The sequence below is a fragment of the Ambystoma mexicanum genome, chromosome 8 (assembly GCF_040938575.1).
Source record: "Ambystoma mexicanum isolate Mex_15411 chromosome 8, UKY_AmexF1_1, whole genome shotgun sequence".
Classification (NCBI taxonomy): domain Eukaryota; kingdom Metazoa; phylum Chordata; class Amphibia; order Caudata; family Ambystomatidae; genus Ambystoma; species Ambystoma mexicanum.
Window position 1 is genome coordinate 636,424,470 of NC_090929.1, and position 19,899 is coordinate 636,444,368.

Genomic DNA, 19,899 nt, shown 5'->3' on the forward strand with positions numbered 1-19,899 from the left:
GTGGGTTCTGAATTTGAGTACAGAGGGAATAATATCAGTCTTGCTTCTAATTTTTGGAAAAAGTATGTTGAGGTCTATCCTTTATGGCTATGTGCGCAACATGTGGTCGACTAACTCTACCTGAGCGTTATAGATCATATTGTGCGTAATATTCGCCAGACCTCCACTGTGGGTGCCATTTGGTTTTCTCCATCTATGGATAAGTGTATGGACATTACACAATGGCGAGGTAACGGAAGTCCTTTCATTCATATGTTCTTCAAATGTACGTGGCTTGGATTCCCTTATTTCATTCTTGTCATGCACTTATGCTTTTACATCTGCTGGTTTCTACGTAGTTTTTGTCAGTACTATTTTACAAGAAACTACTAACCCGGTCTCTCAGGAACCATGGAGCGGGTACTTCCTGGAAAAAGCACAGTAGAGTACGCCCCACAAGCCTAGTAACCCAAGGGTTCCCACTTCCCCACCCGCCCGCGGTGTCTTTTTTGGTATGTGGGTGCTGGAATGCCGGAAAGGTTGAATCTGGACAACTTTTGCTAGGACGGGGTGGCTGTATGGAAAGAACAAGTACAATGTAAGTAGCAGGCTACTATGGAATTCCATAACTGTCCCCACATGAATCCCCAGAGTTACCTGTGAATGGGAAAAGCATTTTTCCTACAGGACAGTTATCTCCCCCTTAGGAACAGGAGCGCTCAGCCATTCTAACTAAAATCAGTCCAGTGGTAATTCTGGTGAAAATCCAGCAAACAAAAGGAGTGGAAGCAAAACATAAAGCTAAGCCTAATTATCTAATCCAATGAGGTTTGTGTGGTCTGGGTCTTGAAAGGAGCTTCATCCGCTCCGTATTCCAAAGGATCCTCTGCTCCGTACTCCATAGGATCAGGAAGTTTGTAAGACAAGGATCCATGAAACTGTCTTCCTGTTTATACGAGGAAGGATGCGATTAAACGTAGTCCGGATGCGATTAAACGTAGTCCGTCATCCGACGTACCTAGATGTCAGTGTCAGCCATCTTAGAATGCAATTGTTCTTATGAGCTTTCCATAGGCCATTATTGAATTGTAGTGTGTCAGTGGGTTAGCGGTTCCAGGGATGCATTATTGCTTGTTGTTGGTTCATTTGTTGATTTGAGTTAAGAGGGGGTGGCCACATACCACACTAGCTCTGACCAGGTTTTGGGATGGGGAGTCTCTGGCATGAGGTGATGTGTGTTGTGGTTGGTCCGGCTGCATAAGCAGTGCCTACATTACTTTTTAGTATTTCAATTGAGCATTGGTTAGGTTCCCCGGTTTCTAACAGACGTGTAATATTGCTGGAATGTCTATTTGAGGGATATTAGCTTAGCTGCTGGATAGTACATGGTGTTGACTTTCTGGTTGAGTAGGCAGTATGAAGAGGTTCTGCTTGTCTCTTTCCCAATGAATGTTTGCAGCTGCTGGTTATTATGGCTATCTAATGTGACATATGGTTCATGGCGCACGCAAGACCAGCTGGTTGTGTGTCCAGGTTGTGGGTGTTATCCTTGAGAAATGGTTGTGCGAGGTGTGGCCCATCCCACTGAGTGAGCCAGGCCAAGGTGTTCCTGCGAATTCCAAACTTCTGGTCTGGGTGGCTATCTGTTTCATGTTGTGCCCTGTTGCTGAATTTCTAAGTTAAGGTGTGTCATCCTACGAAGACTTTCATGTACGTTTCTGCAAATCTTGTTTTTTTCAATGAGGAACGGATGGGCCAAGAGATCACAATTTGTCTCATGTTTTCCTTGTAACTAAACAATTTGTCTGGACTATTATTTTTGTGTGAACTTAAAATTGAAAGTATGAATATACACTGAACACTCTGATTGACAAATAGTAATGACAAATTCCCACTGACTTGTATTGCAGTTTGCAAGGGAATTAATATTTGGAATAAATTCATGGCTACCATTTATGCTGCATTATAAAACGCCATGTCAATGAATTGCTAATGGGAATTTTCATGGGTCATTTATGCATGCTCACCATTGTATACATTCCACATTTTGGTCATTTAAATTCAGAATGCCTCCAACATGTGTGACCCCAAATGTGGCAGATCCTGCCCCTGGAATCCCATCATAGTCTATTGGGATTCTTCCAGGTTGATCCCAGATCCCGGAGTCCATTCTCTCTGAGCACTTATGATATGAAATGACATTTATAACGCGCCTATAGACAAGTGTTTCAAGGCGCAAAAAAAAAACTTCCCTTCCGCGTCCCATTGTCTCACGCTCCTCTCTCTCTTGTCTTTCAGAAAATTGAATGGACAGATCCATCTCTTCTTCAACACCCTAGAGCTGCCCAGAGTGGGGCTCACTCCTCGACACGTGGCCCCACAGACCCCCAAGGTACGTGAACTCCAAAAGCAAATCATGGGCTAATAGTTGAGCAGCTTCTGTGCATTACATTACATTGAAAAGGATGGTCTCATTATACTTGTCTGCCGGTGTTTTCGTCACATAGGAGAAATCCTGTGTATTTGAAACTCCCATTTTATGGAAGTTTCACTTTCCAAAATGCCATTGGTTATATTTTTCGTTTTGGCTGGAAGTGGCCAGAGCCAGTGACTTTAGATGGCAAGTTAATGCATTGCTGGTAATGCTTATAGGGTAAGTAACTAAATTAAGGACACTTTAGTGTTCTTTGTGGTGCGACTGTCCTGCCACCTTTATTACTTTAAACCACTTAGTAGAGTAGATTTGGCTATTAACCACTGGCCACTTCACTGAAAACAGTGTAATTGATCTGTTGCTTAAGGTGATCTTCTCATCAAAGCCATTCTGTGAAAAGGCAGCTATACTAAGTGTCAAAGGAAGGAAAAAAGGCTGCTTATGGCAGGAGCTTCCAAACCTGCAGTAAAAGATCCCAAGGTTAAACAGGCCACATACTGGGGAATGCCATAGCAAAAGATGAAAGACTTTTGGAATAAGATTCAAAATTAAGATTTTTTTTTAAAGATACCAGAGAATGGGGTGCAGCTTTGTACTTTAGTTTCCAGTCCCCCACCGACAACACCCCTTCTTCCCACCTGTTTTTCATTTCATTTAACGCTCACCTTTAAAAAGGAGCACACATCTCCAGTTGTGTGTGGATGTATTCTTGCTGGTAGTTAGTGAAGGCTGTGTTGTTATTGAGGGTTAAACTCTGCAACATAATTTCTGCGAATATTCGGAAATGTTCAAGACTGGATCTCGATTCAAAGATCCTCTGTTAGCTATTCCCAGAACTTTTCTTCTTTTCTGCTACTTGGCCCCTGTTTCTGGAACTAACTACTGCCTTAACCATTTGTGCATCAGAAAACATTTGTTTTAATTGTTTATATAGTTATAAAAACTTTACACAAACCTTTAGGGCCTGATTCATGGAATCTTCTGCACGGTAAATAGGGAGTTTGCGTGCCAAACTGCACGTGAAATCCGTCTGTCGATTGATGGAATCGACTGCGCAGGACTTTTACGTACTCTGTGGGTACTTCACGCAGGCTTGGCACGTCTCTGCCAGCGGCCGAGTGCCTTGTGCGAGACACCTTGCAGAGCATGGGTGTGGCCTGTGCATAGACCGGAGTAGGGGGCGGAACTTGCAAAATGGGGAAGAACAAGGGAAAATGTGGGCATTCAGATGGATGGCCTGGGCGAGGCCATCGCACACCCACAACTGCGCAGGCAACATCGTATTCATGGATCTGACGGGGCAACCTCACGTCCGGGAAATGATCACGCAAAGCTCTCGATGTAACGCGATGTAACTTATAACGCCAAATGCTTTTTTTGGTGCACATGTGCTTTATAAGTATAATCTCACATAACGTTATTTCGCAATCTGATTGTGATGCTCTTATTTCAAAAGTTAATCCTAATGATCCCAGTCCCGCAAATATTGTATTATTCTGAGCATGCACTTAGGACCAACATTTTAGTTTTGTGTTTCAAGCAACACTTGGTACAGATATTAGCATTATTCTAAGGTGTTCAAAACAAAGGGGGGTCTGGGAATCTCTCTACCAGCACGAACACAGCCCAATGACTTGTTCTTGGGTGAATAACCCCTGGGAGAGACTCTACCAAGTCTTTAGCTCACTGTCCCTTTCACAGAGAAGAAATTTCCCTGCATATCAGCCTTTGTCCTGCCCAGGGGCAGTCCAGCGCCGAAATGCTAGGCAATTCTCCTCTGAACAAGAGTACCATCAGTAACCCCATACACGTGTTTCAGCCTTGTTGGGCATCATCAGTGAGGTGAAACTGTTGCCTCTCTAAGACGTGGACCCCTTGCTCACTGTTCTTAGAGAGGCAACAGTTTCACCTCACTGATGATGCCCAACAAGGCTGAAACACGTGTATGGGGTTACTGATGGTACTCTTGTTCAGAGGAGAATTGCCTAGCATTTCGGCGCTGGACTGCCCCTGGGCAGGACAAAGGCTGATATGCGGGGAAATTTCTTCTCTGTGAAAAGGACAGTGAGCTAAAGACTTGGTAGAGTCTCTCCCAGGGGTTATTCACCCAAGAACAGGTCATTGGGCTGTGTTCGTGCTGGTAGAGAGATTCCCAGACCCCCCTTTGTTTGCATACATTAACTTTGGGTTTCACCCTAAGTTAACAGGGCAATCCAGACGTGGACCCCTTGCTCACTGTTCTTAGAGAGGCAACAGTTTCACCTCACTGATGATGCCCAACAAGGCTGAAACACGTGTATGGGGTTACTGATGGTACTCTTGTTCAGAGGAGAATTGCCTAGCATTTCGGCGCTGGACTGCCCCTGGGCAGGACAAAGGCTGATATGCGGGGAAATTTCTTCTCTGTGAAAAGGACAGTGAGCTAAAGACTTGGTAGAGTCTCTCCCAGGGGTTATTCACCCAAGAACAGGTCATTGGGCTGTGTTCGTGCTGGTAGAGAGATTCCCAGACCCCCCTTTGTTTGCATACATTAACTTTGGGTTTCACCCTAAGTTAACAGGGCAATCCAGACGTGGACCCCTTGCTCACTGTTCTTAGAGAGGCAACAATTTCACCTCACTGATGATGCCCAACAAGGCTGAAACACGTGTATGGGGTTACTGATGGTACTCTTGTTCAGAGGAGAATTGCCTAGCATTTCGGCGCTGGACTGCCCCTGGGCAGGACAAAGGCTGATATGCGGGGAAATTTCTTCTCTGTGAAAAGGACAGTGAGCTTAAGACTTGGTAGAGTCTCTCCCAGGGGTTATTCACCCAAGAACAGGTCATTGGGCTGTGTTCGTGCTGGTAGATAGATTCCCAGACCCCCCTTTGTTTGCATACATTAACTTTGGGTTTCACCCTAAGTTAACAGGGCAATCCAGACGTGGACCCCTTGCTCACTGTTCTTAGAGAGGCAACAGTTTCACCTCACTGATGATGCCCAACAAGGCTGAAACATGTGTATGGGGTTACTGATGGTACTCTTGTTCAGAGGAGAATTGCCTAGCATTTCGGCGCCGGACTGCCCCTGGGCAGGACAAAGGCTGATATGCGGGGAAATTTCTTCTCTGTGAAAAGGACAGTGAGCTAAAGACTTGGTAGAGTCTCTCCCAGGGGTTATTCACCCAAGAACAGGTCATTGGGCTGTGTTCGTGCTGGTAGAGAGATTCCCAGACCCCCCGTTATTCTAAGGTGTTGACTGTAACCGTTGGTGGATTCTGATTCTTTTAGAATTTGTTTCCGTTTTTGGGGGGTGTGCTGATCAGTGGGAGAGGGGAAGTCATTTTTGATGTTTGTTTTTGTTTGTCATTTCCACTATGTTTGGGGGCTCGCGTCTCCACTCTTACCTTAAGCCCTCTGTTCAATAGTATTAAAGCTCGTTAACACTACATTGTATTTGACTTCGTCCTGTTTTATTAGTGATTAAGAAATGTGCCTAACACAGAACAAAGGCGACTTCAGGGTGACGCTGGGGTGCGGGTATTAGAAGCAGGACTGCAGGGTGCCTGAGAAAGGCAATAGCTAGAGAGGCCAACCGTCCCATATTTTGCCGGACTGTCCGGTTTTAATGAGCTTTGAAGCAGTATTAGCTGTCAAATGCCTTCCCAGTTTAGCAGAAACGAATCTTGCCCTTGGGGTGCTTTGTTTCAACCAAGCAGTACAATAAGAGTGATGGATGGGGGGGGGGGGGGTTAATGGACCAGAACAGGGGTGCCTGCTGAAGGGCTATTGTCCCATAACAGGTGCGACCCAGTGGGTGATAAATGGGAGGGGAGCCCAACGCTGCTTTTTTCACTGCTGTTTTAAATCCCAAATGAGAATGAACACAGTTTGAAATCCCAAATGAGAGGTGTTTAGGCTTGCATACCTTTCGAGGCTGCTACAGTAAGCTTGCACTCTTGATGGGGAAATAAAGCTGTACTCCATCGTTTTGTTCGACATGTTCCTATGACATATAGTCCGTTTAGTTTCTTATGAGATTGTATTTTTTACTCTATGTTTTTAACTTTTCAAGGCATTGCTATAAAACGAATGATTATTTAATCTCTTGAATCCCAAACCCGAACTACAGCTGTCAAGATATACGGTCAAGTCTTTAAATCACAAACTGGACACTATTCTTGGTTTCACCAATTAGGCAGCGTGAGTGATACTGGGCAAATCATGTAATCCCACATTGTGTGATCTGCCAACATTGGAAGTCCCTGTAAGTGATTTAGTGTGTAGCTTTTGATATTAAAACATCCCCTCTCGCGGTTTACTACACTTATAAGTTGTTACCTACTATCAATAAATAAAGTTATTTTTCTCTAGGCTTATACATGGAAACGCTACAGCTGGGGGTCCCCTGATGTTTTGGACTACAACTCCCATGAACCTTCACAATTGATTATTGTGGCTACAGCTGATGGGAGCTGTAGTCCAAAACATCTGGAGAGCCAAAGATTTCTGACTCCTGCTGCAGCGTATCAAAGGTTGCTCACTCCTGCTGCTGGTACGATAGCACAGCAAGTAGAGCGCTCACTTTGACAACTGTACAGAGCCTGCTGACGCAGGTAAGAATCCCGCCAAGGCCAAACTCAGCCTTTCATCCTTTCGAGGTCGATAAATGAGTACCACACACCGTGGGTAATAATAAGCAGCGTTCAGATGCCTGAGGGTTTGTAGCGGTATATAAATGCAAAATTATTATTATTAAAGACTGACACTCCCTGTAATGTTATTTTCCATGATGTCACTTCTATTGTCAATACAGATCGAAATTAGTCGGTCTGTATTTACATAGAGGTGCGAAATTCAAAAGGCACGCCATGAAGAGAAATCTTGTTAGTCCCATTATGCATAACAGTCCAACAGCCTTTTTATTTGTATTTACTGCACCTGTGTTAAAAGGAATTTTGCAATTAAAGTTAACATAAAAGTGGATGGGGGTGGAGAAAAATGGGGACACGAATGAGGCTGTCTGGAATCGCGCGCACTATAAACTACTTTTGATGCATAATTATAAATATAATTTATTATACATCACACATCTAAAATGTCCAACAAAACCATGTTGTAAAGTTGGCCACCCTAACATATCCATCGAGGCATAGCTTAGAATACATATATTCCAAGTTCATGAAATAAAATAAATTACATGTTGAAAATGAAACGTGTTAGGATTAGCCTCAGAGGGGTGTGGAATTAAAATATCTCAGAGGGCTGAAACCGCGACCGCTGGTTCGATTAATCGGGTCTGAGTGATTATGCACTGAGAACCTGATTGAGCAGGTGGGTTACGATGTGTTTGTGTAACCATGTATTCCTTGTCCCTGCTTAAATTACTGTTCCATGTGGTCTACTATTGAAAAATGTGTAGGAACAGAAACACTTGATCATTTTTTTAATAGTTTGTTTTGGTGCGCCGTAATTCAGGGATAGAAAGACGTATGGTTCCATGGCTTCGGGGGGATACATATCTCCGGACCTGGGCTGTCCTTTCATGGGCCATTGTTTCCTGTACTTTAGTCCCTCGAGCTGCCAACGTGACCGGAAGCCACAACTCTCAGGATGAATAATGTATGCGTGAAAGTATATGGGCGCACAGACGCTGTTGCGCTGACGTCATCACGTTACACCAAATCCCCTTATGCAGAGGCTGGCGGGAGCTGCGTCACGATGATGTAAGTAACAGAGACCAAGAAGATTCGCTCCTAACCATGGCTCGGAACTTCCACTAGCTACCCCGAGTAACGAGGGGCAAGCCAAAATCATCGCTGATAGATAATAAAAACACTGCTGCTAGACCACAAAAACACCACTGCTAGATTTATAAAAAACACTGCTGTTAGATAAATTCTAGCAGCCAGAAAGAAAAGAGCGGGGTCTGCAGATGAGCATGAAGGATTCGCCTTCTGCGAAGTCTGCACATCTCGCTCTCGCACGAGAGCTCCCATTCCCTCGAGGGCCAGAACGCTCCACCTTCAGTAAGGTTCACCTTGACGGCTTTAATCGCGGCCGAGGCCGCCTGAGGTCTCGCTCCAGCTGCTGCCTCCCCGCCTCGCGGCGGCGCCTGCAGCGTGCCCGATTCCCCAGGAGGCGATGGCAGAGCATGCAGCCTCTTTGCAGAAAGCTGCAAGTAAGAGCTGCTGCCGCTGCAGAGGCTAGCTGGGCCCCCGCTCCGGAGGCACTTAAGAGACATGCGAGGATGGAGAGGGTGAAGGTCGCAGAGGCCGACGTGGCAGAGTGCGGAAGTCAGTGGGAGTGGAGGGGGAAGGAATGTGCACAAATGAGTCCACACTTTAGGGCTCACCTTGGAGAATATACTCCATATTCCTGGCCGTAGACTACAGTGGACGGTCTGATTGGGCCACATATCCGCCATGAATCCCAGTGTATCAGAGTTATTGTTTCAGGGTCATTTTAATGATGTTGAGCTATAATTGCTACCATTGAGTGTATACAGAGCGGTGGGCTAGATAACCGAATTAGAGCAAATGGCCGCTCAGTATCGCGCTGAGAATTCCCTGATTACGTACCAGTGATCTTCATTGCTCCTAGCCCTTCCTTTCTGCGTTGGACCTAATGACATGAGGTGCCCATGTCCAGATAATCCTTCTGCCAATTTTCAATAAAGTGGCTCATTGGCCCTTTTAGGGGATTGCTTTCCCCAGGACATGTATATAGTACAACATGCAGCTAAGCTCCTCCTGCACATGCCATGAACAATGGCAGGCAATAGTATGGGAATATCACAGGGAAAATGACAGGGACAAGTGGAACGAGGCGTAATGAAGATTCCATTTAAGTAATGAGGGTCTTAGCCAGTGTTTTAAGTGGGCCGGGGCCAGCAGAGGCCAGGCCCCGGCAGTCTCCAAAAAGTGGGTCAGAGCCAGGGCCCCCGGTCCTACCACAATTTTGGCAGGACGCATTGTCCCGCCACAGCCGCGACGGGAGAGGCGCCCGCCATTAAGTCAATCAAGCTCATAGAAGTGCCAGCCAGCCACAGCATTGCTGTAGCTGGCTGGCACTTCTATTAGTCAGTAACTTCCTCTGGTGACCCCTCCTACAAGGGGTTACCAGAGGAAGTTACTGTCCCTTTGTTTCCCATGGCCGCTGAGGCGTCTTTAACCCTCGGCAAACCTGGGGATTCCATTAAATATTTCGAGGTTTATAAAAGATGACTTGAAAAGTACTCAATTCAAGCCATCTTTTATAAAGCTTTGCCGATGGAGAAAGACGCCTCAGGCTTTACAAAAGATGGCTTCAATTGTGCACTTTTAAAGCCATCTTTTATAAACATAGAAATGTTTAAAAAAGAAGCCTTGAAAAGTATGCAAACCATAAGGTACGCACACAAATATATACATCTTATATATTTGTACCTTACTATGGCTTGTGTACTTTTCAAGCCATCTTGAAGTACACAAAACATAGTAAGGCATGCAAACAAATATATAAATGTAAGCATTTATATATTTATATGCGTACCTTAGTATGGTTTGTTTACTTTGCAAGCCATCTTTTATAAACAGATATTTATAAAAGATGGCTTGCATAGTACACATGCATTTATATATTTGTTTCCGTACCATACTATGGTTTGTGTACTGTTTAGGCAATGCCCACCCCATAAGCCACGCCCCCAAATGAGGGCACCCCCTACCCCCCGATTTCTTAACCCATTTAAAGCCCTGGTCTTAGCCCTTAGTAGCTCCCCTCAACCAAGTCCACACGACATGAGGATGTGCCAAGTGTTCAACAATTGCCAGCAAACAGACAGAGGGAAAGCAACTGCTAGATGACTTCTGATTGGTAATAACAAATGTTACAAAGCAGATTCCAACATGGCATATTGAAATGTACTGAATCAAAAGCTCAAAATAGAAGCCTGTAATGCTTAACAATAAGAAAAGGGGAGCCCCATTTTGTGCCATGACAAATCTTGCGCATGCATACCCCAGACCTCCCCATCTCAGTCCAAGAGACAGCCACCTCTCTAGTGGATTAACCATGAAGCATTTTTGTCATGCTCCGCTTTATTGCTGTAAAGCAATCTCAAAGGTCTGCAAACCCACTTATTCAGAATCATGTATGGCATTTTCCTCAACGTCTCGGGAGGATAGCTCAGGGGCAACGTGCTCGCCTTCGAAGCAAGACGACACAGAGCAACAAAGGTTCGAATCTCTGGGTCCGCACTTAGAAACCTCTGGGTATTAAGCGCGTTATAAATAACCTATCATATCCTATATCATTGTCCTGAACCACAGGCCACAGACATAAAATGAAAAGATCTAAAAGGTACGGTCCTCTTAAAATACAGTCTGACTGCCCAACCTGCATCCAACAGCTATTCCGAAGGACCATCACAACCCAGAGTAGCAAAGGTGGGAACAATGACTTCCTGGGACAAGGGAAACAAGGAAATAAACCTCTGGACAAAAGAAGAAGAAAGGTGAAGAACCAGACCATGAGGTAGAAATCAGACATAGAGCTCCGAACAACGAAGATATCGGCGCCCCCTCAGCCAAAAGACAGATGTTATGGCATCTAAAAATAAGAGTTTAAAGACACACATTTCAAATACAACTCATCCTTGGGTTGAAAGAGGGGTCCTTCAACGTGGTCAATGCCAATGGAAGGTCACAAGCTAGCACATCTTGTGTGGGGGCCCCCCTGGAGAAAAAAAAGAAAAATATTTTTTTTCAATTTTTTTTTTTCCTTTTTCAATTTACTCTGCATTTATAAAGAAACGATTTCTGTAACATAAATCATTTCTTTATGAAGGCAGTTACTACAAAAAGAAATGTTCTTTTTGAAGTCCGAGGGCTCCGCCGCCCCATGGCATGGCTGACCCTAGGCTGGAGGCCTCCATGTCATGAGGTGGGGGGAGCCCTATGACTTAAAAAACAAATAGTTTATTTTTGAAGTCACTCTGCCTTCCCAAAGAAATTATTGCCGTTATGTTTCGGTCCTTAACGAAAATAATTTCTTTATGAAGTCAGAGTGACTTTAAAAAGAAACAATGGGCCTCATTACGGGTTTGGCGGTAACCGTGCCGGTGCTACCGGAAGGTTGCCGCCGGACCCGTAATGATTTACCGGTGCCTAACTTCCCGGGAACACGGGCATTTTACAAGCCCGCGGTCCGGGAAGTCAGGCGCCAGCAAATGGTAAGTCCCCATTTCCATTGGACTCTATGGGAATGGGGTCCACGGAAGCACCGGCACCGTTAATAATGGTGTCGGTGCTTCCATGAAAACTCTGCGGGTGGGTGTCGTTCCACCTGGTAGGTCTGGTCTAACCTGCCGGGTGGGATAGCAACTGCCCGCAGAGCTGTAATATGCTGATCCGGAAACAACGGTGCCAGTAATTTTACCGGCACCGTTGTTTCCAGACCGGCATAGTTGTAATGAGGCTCAATTTTTTGGGAAGTATTAGGGCTCCCTCAACCCCATGACGTGTGTGTGTGTGTGTGTGTGTGTGTGTGTGAGTGTATGGTGAAAGGCTGTACAATTAAATGTATAGGTGGCTGCCTGTGTGAGTGTATGGTGAAAGGGTGCACACTTTAATGTACGGGTGGCTGCCTGGGTGTGCCTGTATGGTAAAAGGGTGCACACTTAAATGTATAGGTGGCTGCCTGTGTGAGCATATGGTGAAAGGGTGCGCACTTAAATGTATGGGTGGGTGCCTGGTAATGTGTGCCTCTATGGTGAAAGGGTGCACACTTAAATGTACGGGTGGCTGCGTGGGTGAGCCTGTATGGTGAAAGGGTGCACAATTAAATGTATGGATAGCTGCTTGGGTGTCCCTGTATGGTGAAAGAATGCACACTTAAATATATGGATGGCTGGGTGCGCGGGTGTGTATATGGTGAATGGTGTGTGTGCTTGCGTTCAGGGGCGCAACAAATCTACATTTCGGGGGGCAAACCCTTCAAATGTTGGGAGAGGCGCTAACTTCATGGGCGGTGAGGGAGGGGCAAACTTATTTGTTTGGGGCATCTCATTTCTTTACGCATCTTAATGAGACTATTCTAGTGCAGCTTCAATGTTACAAGCAGTTAACTCTCTCCTTCAAGTTTGAAAGCACCCACTTATGGACTGCTGTGAGAATGAGCGGTCTCCTGCTGCCTCCCTACCCTTCCAATCACTCCGCTGGCATGCAAGTATTAAACCCACATCACGATTTCAATTGCCTTAAAAATGTGGCATTTGAATGCAGGTGCTAACAGTGAAATGCTTTATGTTAGTAATTGCTGGGCTCTTGTTAACAGCAAAACCCAGGTGCCATTTAACATCTGTGTCCTGTTCTGTCTGGCAACTGCTGTGAAGGTCGACCAGGTTGAGTCATCATAGCCCAAAATTTCAGGGGGATGGGGGAGGGAGTGATAAATCCCAGTCAACTCAATGGTGTTGCACCAATACTTGCGTTTAATGCCTTGATTACTCATTACTTCCAGCCCTATTCTTCCTCGTCCCAGTGTGTATGAGACAGTACTTGTGTATGAGGCAGAGTGCCTTATACACAAGTACTGGGATGAGGTAGAGGTACATGGAGGTAATGCCTGACTTAGCTACCTGTAATCATCATTACACCTAGTCCCACTTTTCCTCATCCCAGTACTTACCTATGAGGCAAAGAGCCTCATGCGTAAGCTCTGGGACAAGGAAGAGGGATGTGGAGGTAATTCTGGGCCCAGGAGCTGAGTTTGGAGGTTGGGGTAGGGTTGGGAGGGAGAGGGGATGTGTGGGGGGGGGTGCAGGATTGTGCAACAAATCATAAAGGCTGTCCATGTCCAGGCTAATCAGGCATGATATGTGGTATTAGTGGCTACAGAGGCATTTTGGTGTAGCCAGTCTAGTTATTCCTCAGTTTGGTATGACATTATTTAATCTGGGCATTTCTGATAAAGCAGTCCTGCTAAGTGAATTACCTGGCGTGAATTACCTGGTTAGACTGCCATTTGGGTGCTGCCAGTCTAGCTGCTTCTCACTGTGGCTTTGTATATTTTTCTGGGCATCTGTGATCAAATGATATGATATAAGTCATTTATAACGCGCCTGTACACAAGTGTTTCTAGGCGCAACAAGACAAGGGCGGGAAAATAGAGGGAGGACAAGACAAACAATCTTACTAGGCCTTGTGTCATTCAGATCGCGCAAGTGCAAGAACGAGAAGTGCAAGGGGAAAGCGAGGGGGGAAGTGCAAGGGAGAGGAGAGGGAAAAAAAGGGCAGCAATGCTCTGAGTAAGTGCAGCGCGGCTCTGGGTAGTGCAAGGCAAGGAGAACAAGGGACTGCAGGGTTACAGTTACAGCCCCTAAGTGCATGGTAGGCCCAGAGGCAGTGCAAGGGTGACTGATCAAGAAAGAGTCTGGACTCTGTGAGACTCTGAGGGTAGCCAAACAGCCAGTCGGTACAGCAGACAGGTAGGTCAGGTAGGCCAGCAGGGGATGGAGAGAGAGGAAAGGTTTGAGCTGCTTCTGGAACTTCAGGTGGTCCAGCTCAAGCTTGAGAGGGGCAGGGAGGCTATTCCAGAGAGAGGTGCCTGCAGAGGAGAGAGATCTACCACCCACTCTCTGCCTGAAAAAGTGTTTAACCCTCAGAGAGGTGTAGGTAACAGAGGAAAGGGCTTGAGAAGGAAGATATTTTGGAAGAGAGCATTGGATATAGTGTGGGCCCCAGACCCAAAAAGCCTTGTGGACAATGCAAAGGGTAATGATCTTGATCCTTGCAGCAACTGGGAGCCAGTGGAGAGATTTCAGGGCTGGAGAGATACGATCCGTGGGCTTGAGGTCAAGGATACATCTTGCAGTCCTGTTCTGGATTAGTTGCAGAGGGTGGAGAGTAGAGGAAGGCAGATTGAGAAAGAGGCTGTTGCAGTAGTCCAGCCTAGAGAGAACCAAGGCTCTGGAGACAGTGAGCATCTGGGGGAAAGTGAGAAAGGGAAGAGTACCTTTGAAGAGGAGCAGCTGGTAGTGGGACTTCCCGGCGACGTCCGAGATGTGAGGAGAGAACGAGAGAGTGGAGTCAAAGATGACACCAGGTTGTTTGCCTCACAGAATGTCGAAGGAAGAGGGCCCAAGGCGGGCGGCCAGAGTGAGAGACGGAAAGCAGAGGCTGGGGTCCCAATGAGAAGGATCTCTGACTTACTGACATTAAGGCAGAGATCATTGGAGGCACACCAATCCTGAATCGCAGATAGACAGTCAGGAATGAGCGAGAGAGGAGAGGAGTCTGAGGGGAGCCTGAAGGAAAGCGGCGTGTCATCTGCATAACATTGAAAGTTAGAGGCGAAGGTAGAGATCAGGTGGGCCAAAGGGGCCAAGTAGAGGTTGAAAAACCAGGGTGAGAGGATGGAGCAGAGAGAAAGTGACCAAGTTGGACCTGGGAGGGGCTTTCCAAGAGGAAGGAGGTCAGCCACTCAAAGGCCTGATCCGTGATGCCCATGTTCTCATGGAGTCGATTGATCAGGATTGATCAGGATGGCGTGGTTGACCGTGTCAAAAGCAGAGCAAAGATCAAGGAGGTTGAGGACAGAAGGAATGCTGGAATCAAGGTTAGAGAGCAGATTTTTACAGGTGTTCAGGAGAGCAGTTTCCGTGACTCTGGTAGCTCTGAAGCCAGACTGAAGGTCATGGAGCACAACCAACAGATTCCATGTGGAGTGTAAGCTGGGAGATGGACAGCTTTTACAACAGTTTGCCCAGGAAAGGGGTGATGGAGATTGGGCAACAGTTTGCCGGGCAGGCAGGATCAGCAGACAGCTTCTTGAGGAGTGGATGCATAAGGGAGTGCTTAAGGGGAGAGGGGAACGTGCCAGTGGTGAAAGTGTGATTACAGAAATCAGCCAAGGCTGAAGCGAGCATGTGTGCATTAAAACACATAGTGCAGTGTGTGGCATATACCTTCAGCAGCACATTCGTGGGTATTGCGCAAGCGTGATGATCTATGGCGGCCCCGAGTGTGGCGCGACCAGTGATTTGTTGCTGAGTTGGGGGGGCCCCCTCAGCATGGCTTGCAGGGGGGCCCCCACATTTTGTGTTACGCCACTGAGCCCAATGGGAGGAAATTAAGGTCGAAGAAATAAGGAAGCTTTGTAAGAGATGAGATGCGTAAAGCTCCAATTTCCCAATGTCCCTTCATGGATAACTGAAGGATCTATTGGCCATAAGATACCCCCTGCGAGAGGATACCACTAATCCCAACTTGAAGCTGTACTGTCAGAAATCAAGAATATGCAGTTGTTCATAAAACATGGGAGGCCAGCTACTACCAAGGCACCAAGCAGAGAAAGGTTCCCAGTACACATTCAAGGTGGCTTACCTCTCAGCTGGTTGGGTTATCAAAGCCACATTATCTGTCATGCCCTTAAGGACTAAAGCTTCCCTTTAAGCAGCCGGGCAGACAGCTGGAGTCTGAGAAGGGGTAGACTGGGATGATCAGCCAATACAGGGGGGTTGTAAAGATTGGAAGAATCCAAGTCAGAGCCAACCTCAGCTGAAGTAACCAGGTGAACTAATACCAGGTGAACTAATTTTCTGCATCACCCTGAAACCGCTAATAACCAGCTGGTCTTAGGAAGGCCTAGGGAATCAGCAAAACTGGGCAATGAAAAGCCACCAAGGCAAACAGATTGGCTCAGAATCCACCACCCATACTTAAGGATCCCTGTCCCCTGAGAACAAAGAGGGGCATGGTAATCCCTCTGGGATATGAAAACTTCCAGCCAGGGGCTGCTAAATCTTCTGGACATGAGGGTGAACTTCACTTTCCGGAGAGACAGAGATGGGCGGAGGGGAACACCTTGCTTCATGCATCTGCGTTGACATTCATTTGCCTCAAGAGATAAGCCACAGAGAAGGAAGCAACATTGGACTTCACTGAGAAACACAGCACCTTCAGAGGTCTGTGATCCACCAGAAGTAAGGACTTATGCAGACTTGAATTATGACAGCGCAGGAAGGAAAGAACCAGAAGACAGGCCTTCTCTGTCTATGCTCCAAGACTCTGGACAAGACTCTGGAACCTCCTCCCCATCCACATCGGACCTAGCCCGTCACTTCTACAGTTCAGGAAAGAGCTCAAGACCTTCCTCTTCAAGGAAGGACTCCTCCTCAACACCTAGGTCCACACACCCTGCACTCACCACCCTACCTGAGACTCAGTGATCTAGTCCCCACTGTCCCCCCCTCACGGTTGCTTGTAGATCCCTTGCTGCCAATTGCCCACCCTTCCCTGTTAGCTCCCTGCTCATTTGATCTCTGCTTCTCTCACTGTGTTTTTCCGCCTATGATTATAAAGTGCTCCGTTGCTTTCCAAAGCTAGGTCTGCGCTCAATAAATACCCTAATATTAATAACAATGATAAATAGATTCTACACAGAGACCCATTTGATGAACCACATCAGACAACTGATCAGAGCCAGGTCCCCACCCTTTTTGATTATGTACAACATCACAACTTGGTTGTCTCCCATAATAAAGACTGCATTGAGCTCTTCAGGTATGGTCAAATGACTTGCGGGTAATGAAGAATGCAGACAACTCCTGGAAGTTGGACCAGTTCTTCCTGACTGATGGTGACTAATGTTCTTGAGCAAAGAGGGACTCCAGGGTGGTGTCGCAACTGGCTGGATTCACTTGCATCTGTGATCAACATCATAGAAAAATGGGGATGAAGTGCCACACCCTTGAACATGTTTGCATCATTCAGCCATCAACCCATGGACCGTAGAAGGGATAGTGAAGGAGTAATCCTAGAACAATCACTCTGAGACTCTGGACACCGGATGGTCAGGAGTTGTCTCCGCAGAGTCTTGAGGTGTAGTTGGATCCAGGGGAGTGTGATAGTTGGACTCAGGGGTGTGTGAATACCATTTAATACATCTCCCGCTTGATTTTGTGGCAAAAATAGACCTCAGACGATGAAGAAGCTGCAGAGCCCTGAGAGGATGGAGGAGAACTGTCCCCTGCTCTATATTGAATACAGGTCCCATAAAGTCTGACCTCGGGAAGAGACTTAGTTAAGTGTTCCTCCATTTTCCTTCATTTAACGCCCATTCATTCATGGGAGAGAAAAACATGACTAACTCTCTGAGAATGGACATGGAGAACATCCAGAGATTGGGTAATCAATTGTGCGGGAAAGGGAGGATGCAAATGGCCCCTGTATGCAACAAACACACCAGAGGAGTCAGCTCTTTTGCAAACGCTGGAGGTGCCATTTTCTGACCAAATGTGGGGCACACAAATGCAAATATTGATCTGCCCCATGGATCCGTATAAGTGATATGAGATTATATGATAGGTTATTTATAACGCACGTAATACCCAGAGGTTTCTAAGCGCGGACCCAGGGTTTGAACCTGTGTTGCTCCGTGTCGTCTTCCTTCCAAGACAAGCACATTGCCCCTGTGCTATGCTCCTGAGACAATGACTTGTGTTGAAAGGCTATAGGGATGAGCATGAATTTGATCAACAGAGTTGACAAAGTCGCTTTTTGAAAGCAGGGGAGGATTGCAGGGAAAGAAACGATTTTGTAGGGGAAATCTTCAACTGGCAGGTTCAATTCCTTCATATGAAAGCTGGGCCTCCAGTCCCCTTAGGATTGAATGCACTCCCTCCACCGTTGCCATTTTTGAAACTTTACAGATGCTTCTCTTCCTCAATAGATCTTACCAGATAGTAAACCTTGTACCCTCATCTAATCCCTTGGGGTTTGGGTGGGAATACATGATGTAACCCTGGGTTACTATCTTCAAGATCCATTCGTCTCTGATGGATATTTCCCAAACTCCAGAATATGACTCAATTCGGGGATCCACTGGATCTTCTGGTTGGGAAATGGCAGGAACCAGTTGAACCTGCTTGCCAGCAGTGGTGGTGGTGTGGGTTTATGGCCAGGCGCTACCCGAGAATGGGAAGAGGAGTCCCTCCAGTCCATGCACTTTTCCCGTATCGCTTTCCCATGCACTTGCACGCTCTCAATTTCACTGAGCCTAGTAAGATCGTTGTTTTGTTCTCCCTTGTTCCACTCCCTTGCCTTGTCGCGCTCTGAAACACTTGTGTATGAGCGTGACATAAATAAAATATCATATAATACATAATTCTAAGAGGGTTCAAGAGGACTGTACAGAGGAAGCCTGAAAGAAGGGATTCCCTCTTGAGGAAAAGGGACGATATCTGAACTGCACCTCTTGCTCCCCATGTTCTACAGCCTGTATAACAATTCCACCTAGTTTGTAACCAAGCAATTTTTGCTCAAGAAAGAGAAGTATTTACACCTCCAATCCAATATTGGGTGTGAGTGCCCATATTGAGGAATAGGTCAAGACAGAAGACTTTTGCATGGTCTTAAGTCACACCAGAGCGATACTAGTCCAGCATGTGCATCATTAAAAAAGTTCAGAAGAGTCTAGTAAGGTCTGGGCAGCATGTTTACATAGGTGGAAGCCCTGCCTTCAACATGGAATGAATTATAAGACCTCTTCAAAGTGGCCTCAACCCATCTGTCAATCACATCAGAGATGTGAGCACCTTCAAATCCAACAGCAAGTATAACTTCACATGATTGGGGCACAATGCTCAGGAAGAAGGGGTCCATCGTCAATCATCAGGTAGTTCCCCTCTGCACCCTGATTGGGATACATACAAATTAGGAAGCAGAGAATAAGCATGTAGTCTGGCTCCTCATATAAACTGTCCAAAAACAGCCTAATCTGTCTCATAAATGTGAGGCCAGACAAAGGAGGAGGACTGGCACTACCTCAATGTACTCATGCCAGAAGTAGATGCTAGGGTCTCCTCAGAAAACCTAAACCAAGAATGATATGGGAAACATTCTAAACTATGGGCTCCAATGTTATACAGTGTCTGGAAGATCCAATGAACCCAGAAGGCAATCTGGGGAGATTAGCTGGCGACCCATCATCACAAGCAATGGTGGCCACCAGTGACCTTTTATTAAACCTCCCGAGGAATTGCTTTAAGCATTGGAGGGTTATGGGGACCGGCAACGGAAGAGGGCTCAAAGTTAAGTGAGTAATTGACATAGGCAGCAGACAGGGAGTACACATACACATCCTGAGGATCAGAGGCGAGCAGGGGCAAAAGAGCTGTATCAGCAAGCGCGGGAGCAGCACTGATCACATGATCTGCTGACCAGGAGACAGATTGGGTGGTGCTCCATGAGAAGAATGACACACGTCTGTCTTGCGTTTCTTGTACTTGTGTTTATGTCCATGCAGTTACATCAACATGTGTCTCTTCCCCTTATGTTGCTTGCGGCCCTCCATGATTGCCAGCTGAACCGTTCAGTCTTTCTAGGGAAGTCAGGACAGTCCCGCACAATACAACGACAACGGCCACGCCCACCTAATTCTCTGCAGAAAGGCCCCCAAGACTCTGTCATTGCCGCATCTTGCGCAGTTGACTGTGGGGCACACGTAACAGCAAAGTCTTCG

The 19,899-nt window shown here is 46.4% G+C and overlaps 1 protein-coding gene across 7 annotated transcripts in view; it reads left to right on the forward strand.

The window, feature by feature from the left end:
* Positions 1 to 19,899, forward strand: part of RAP1GAP (RAP1 GTPase activating protein) — a 1,905,843-nt gene that overhangs the window by 1,394,264 nt on the left and 491,680 nt on the right. For all 7 annotated transcript variants that reach the window (XM_069610366.1, XM_069610364.1, XM_069610368.1 and 4 more), the window contains one exon: positions 2,278 to 2,371. Coding sequence is in view for 4 of the 7 variants with exons in the window: in XM_069610364.1 (XP_069466465.1) it covers positions 2,278 to 2,371 (94 nt within the window). In the remaining 3 variants the exon portion in view is untranslated. The remainder of the gene's footprint in view (positions 1 to 2,277; positions 2,372 to 19,899) is intronic.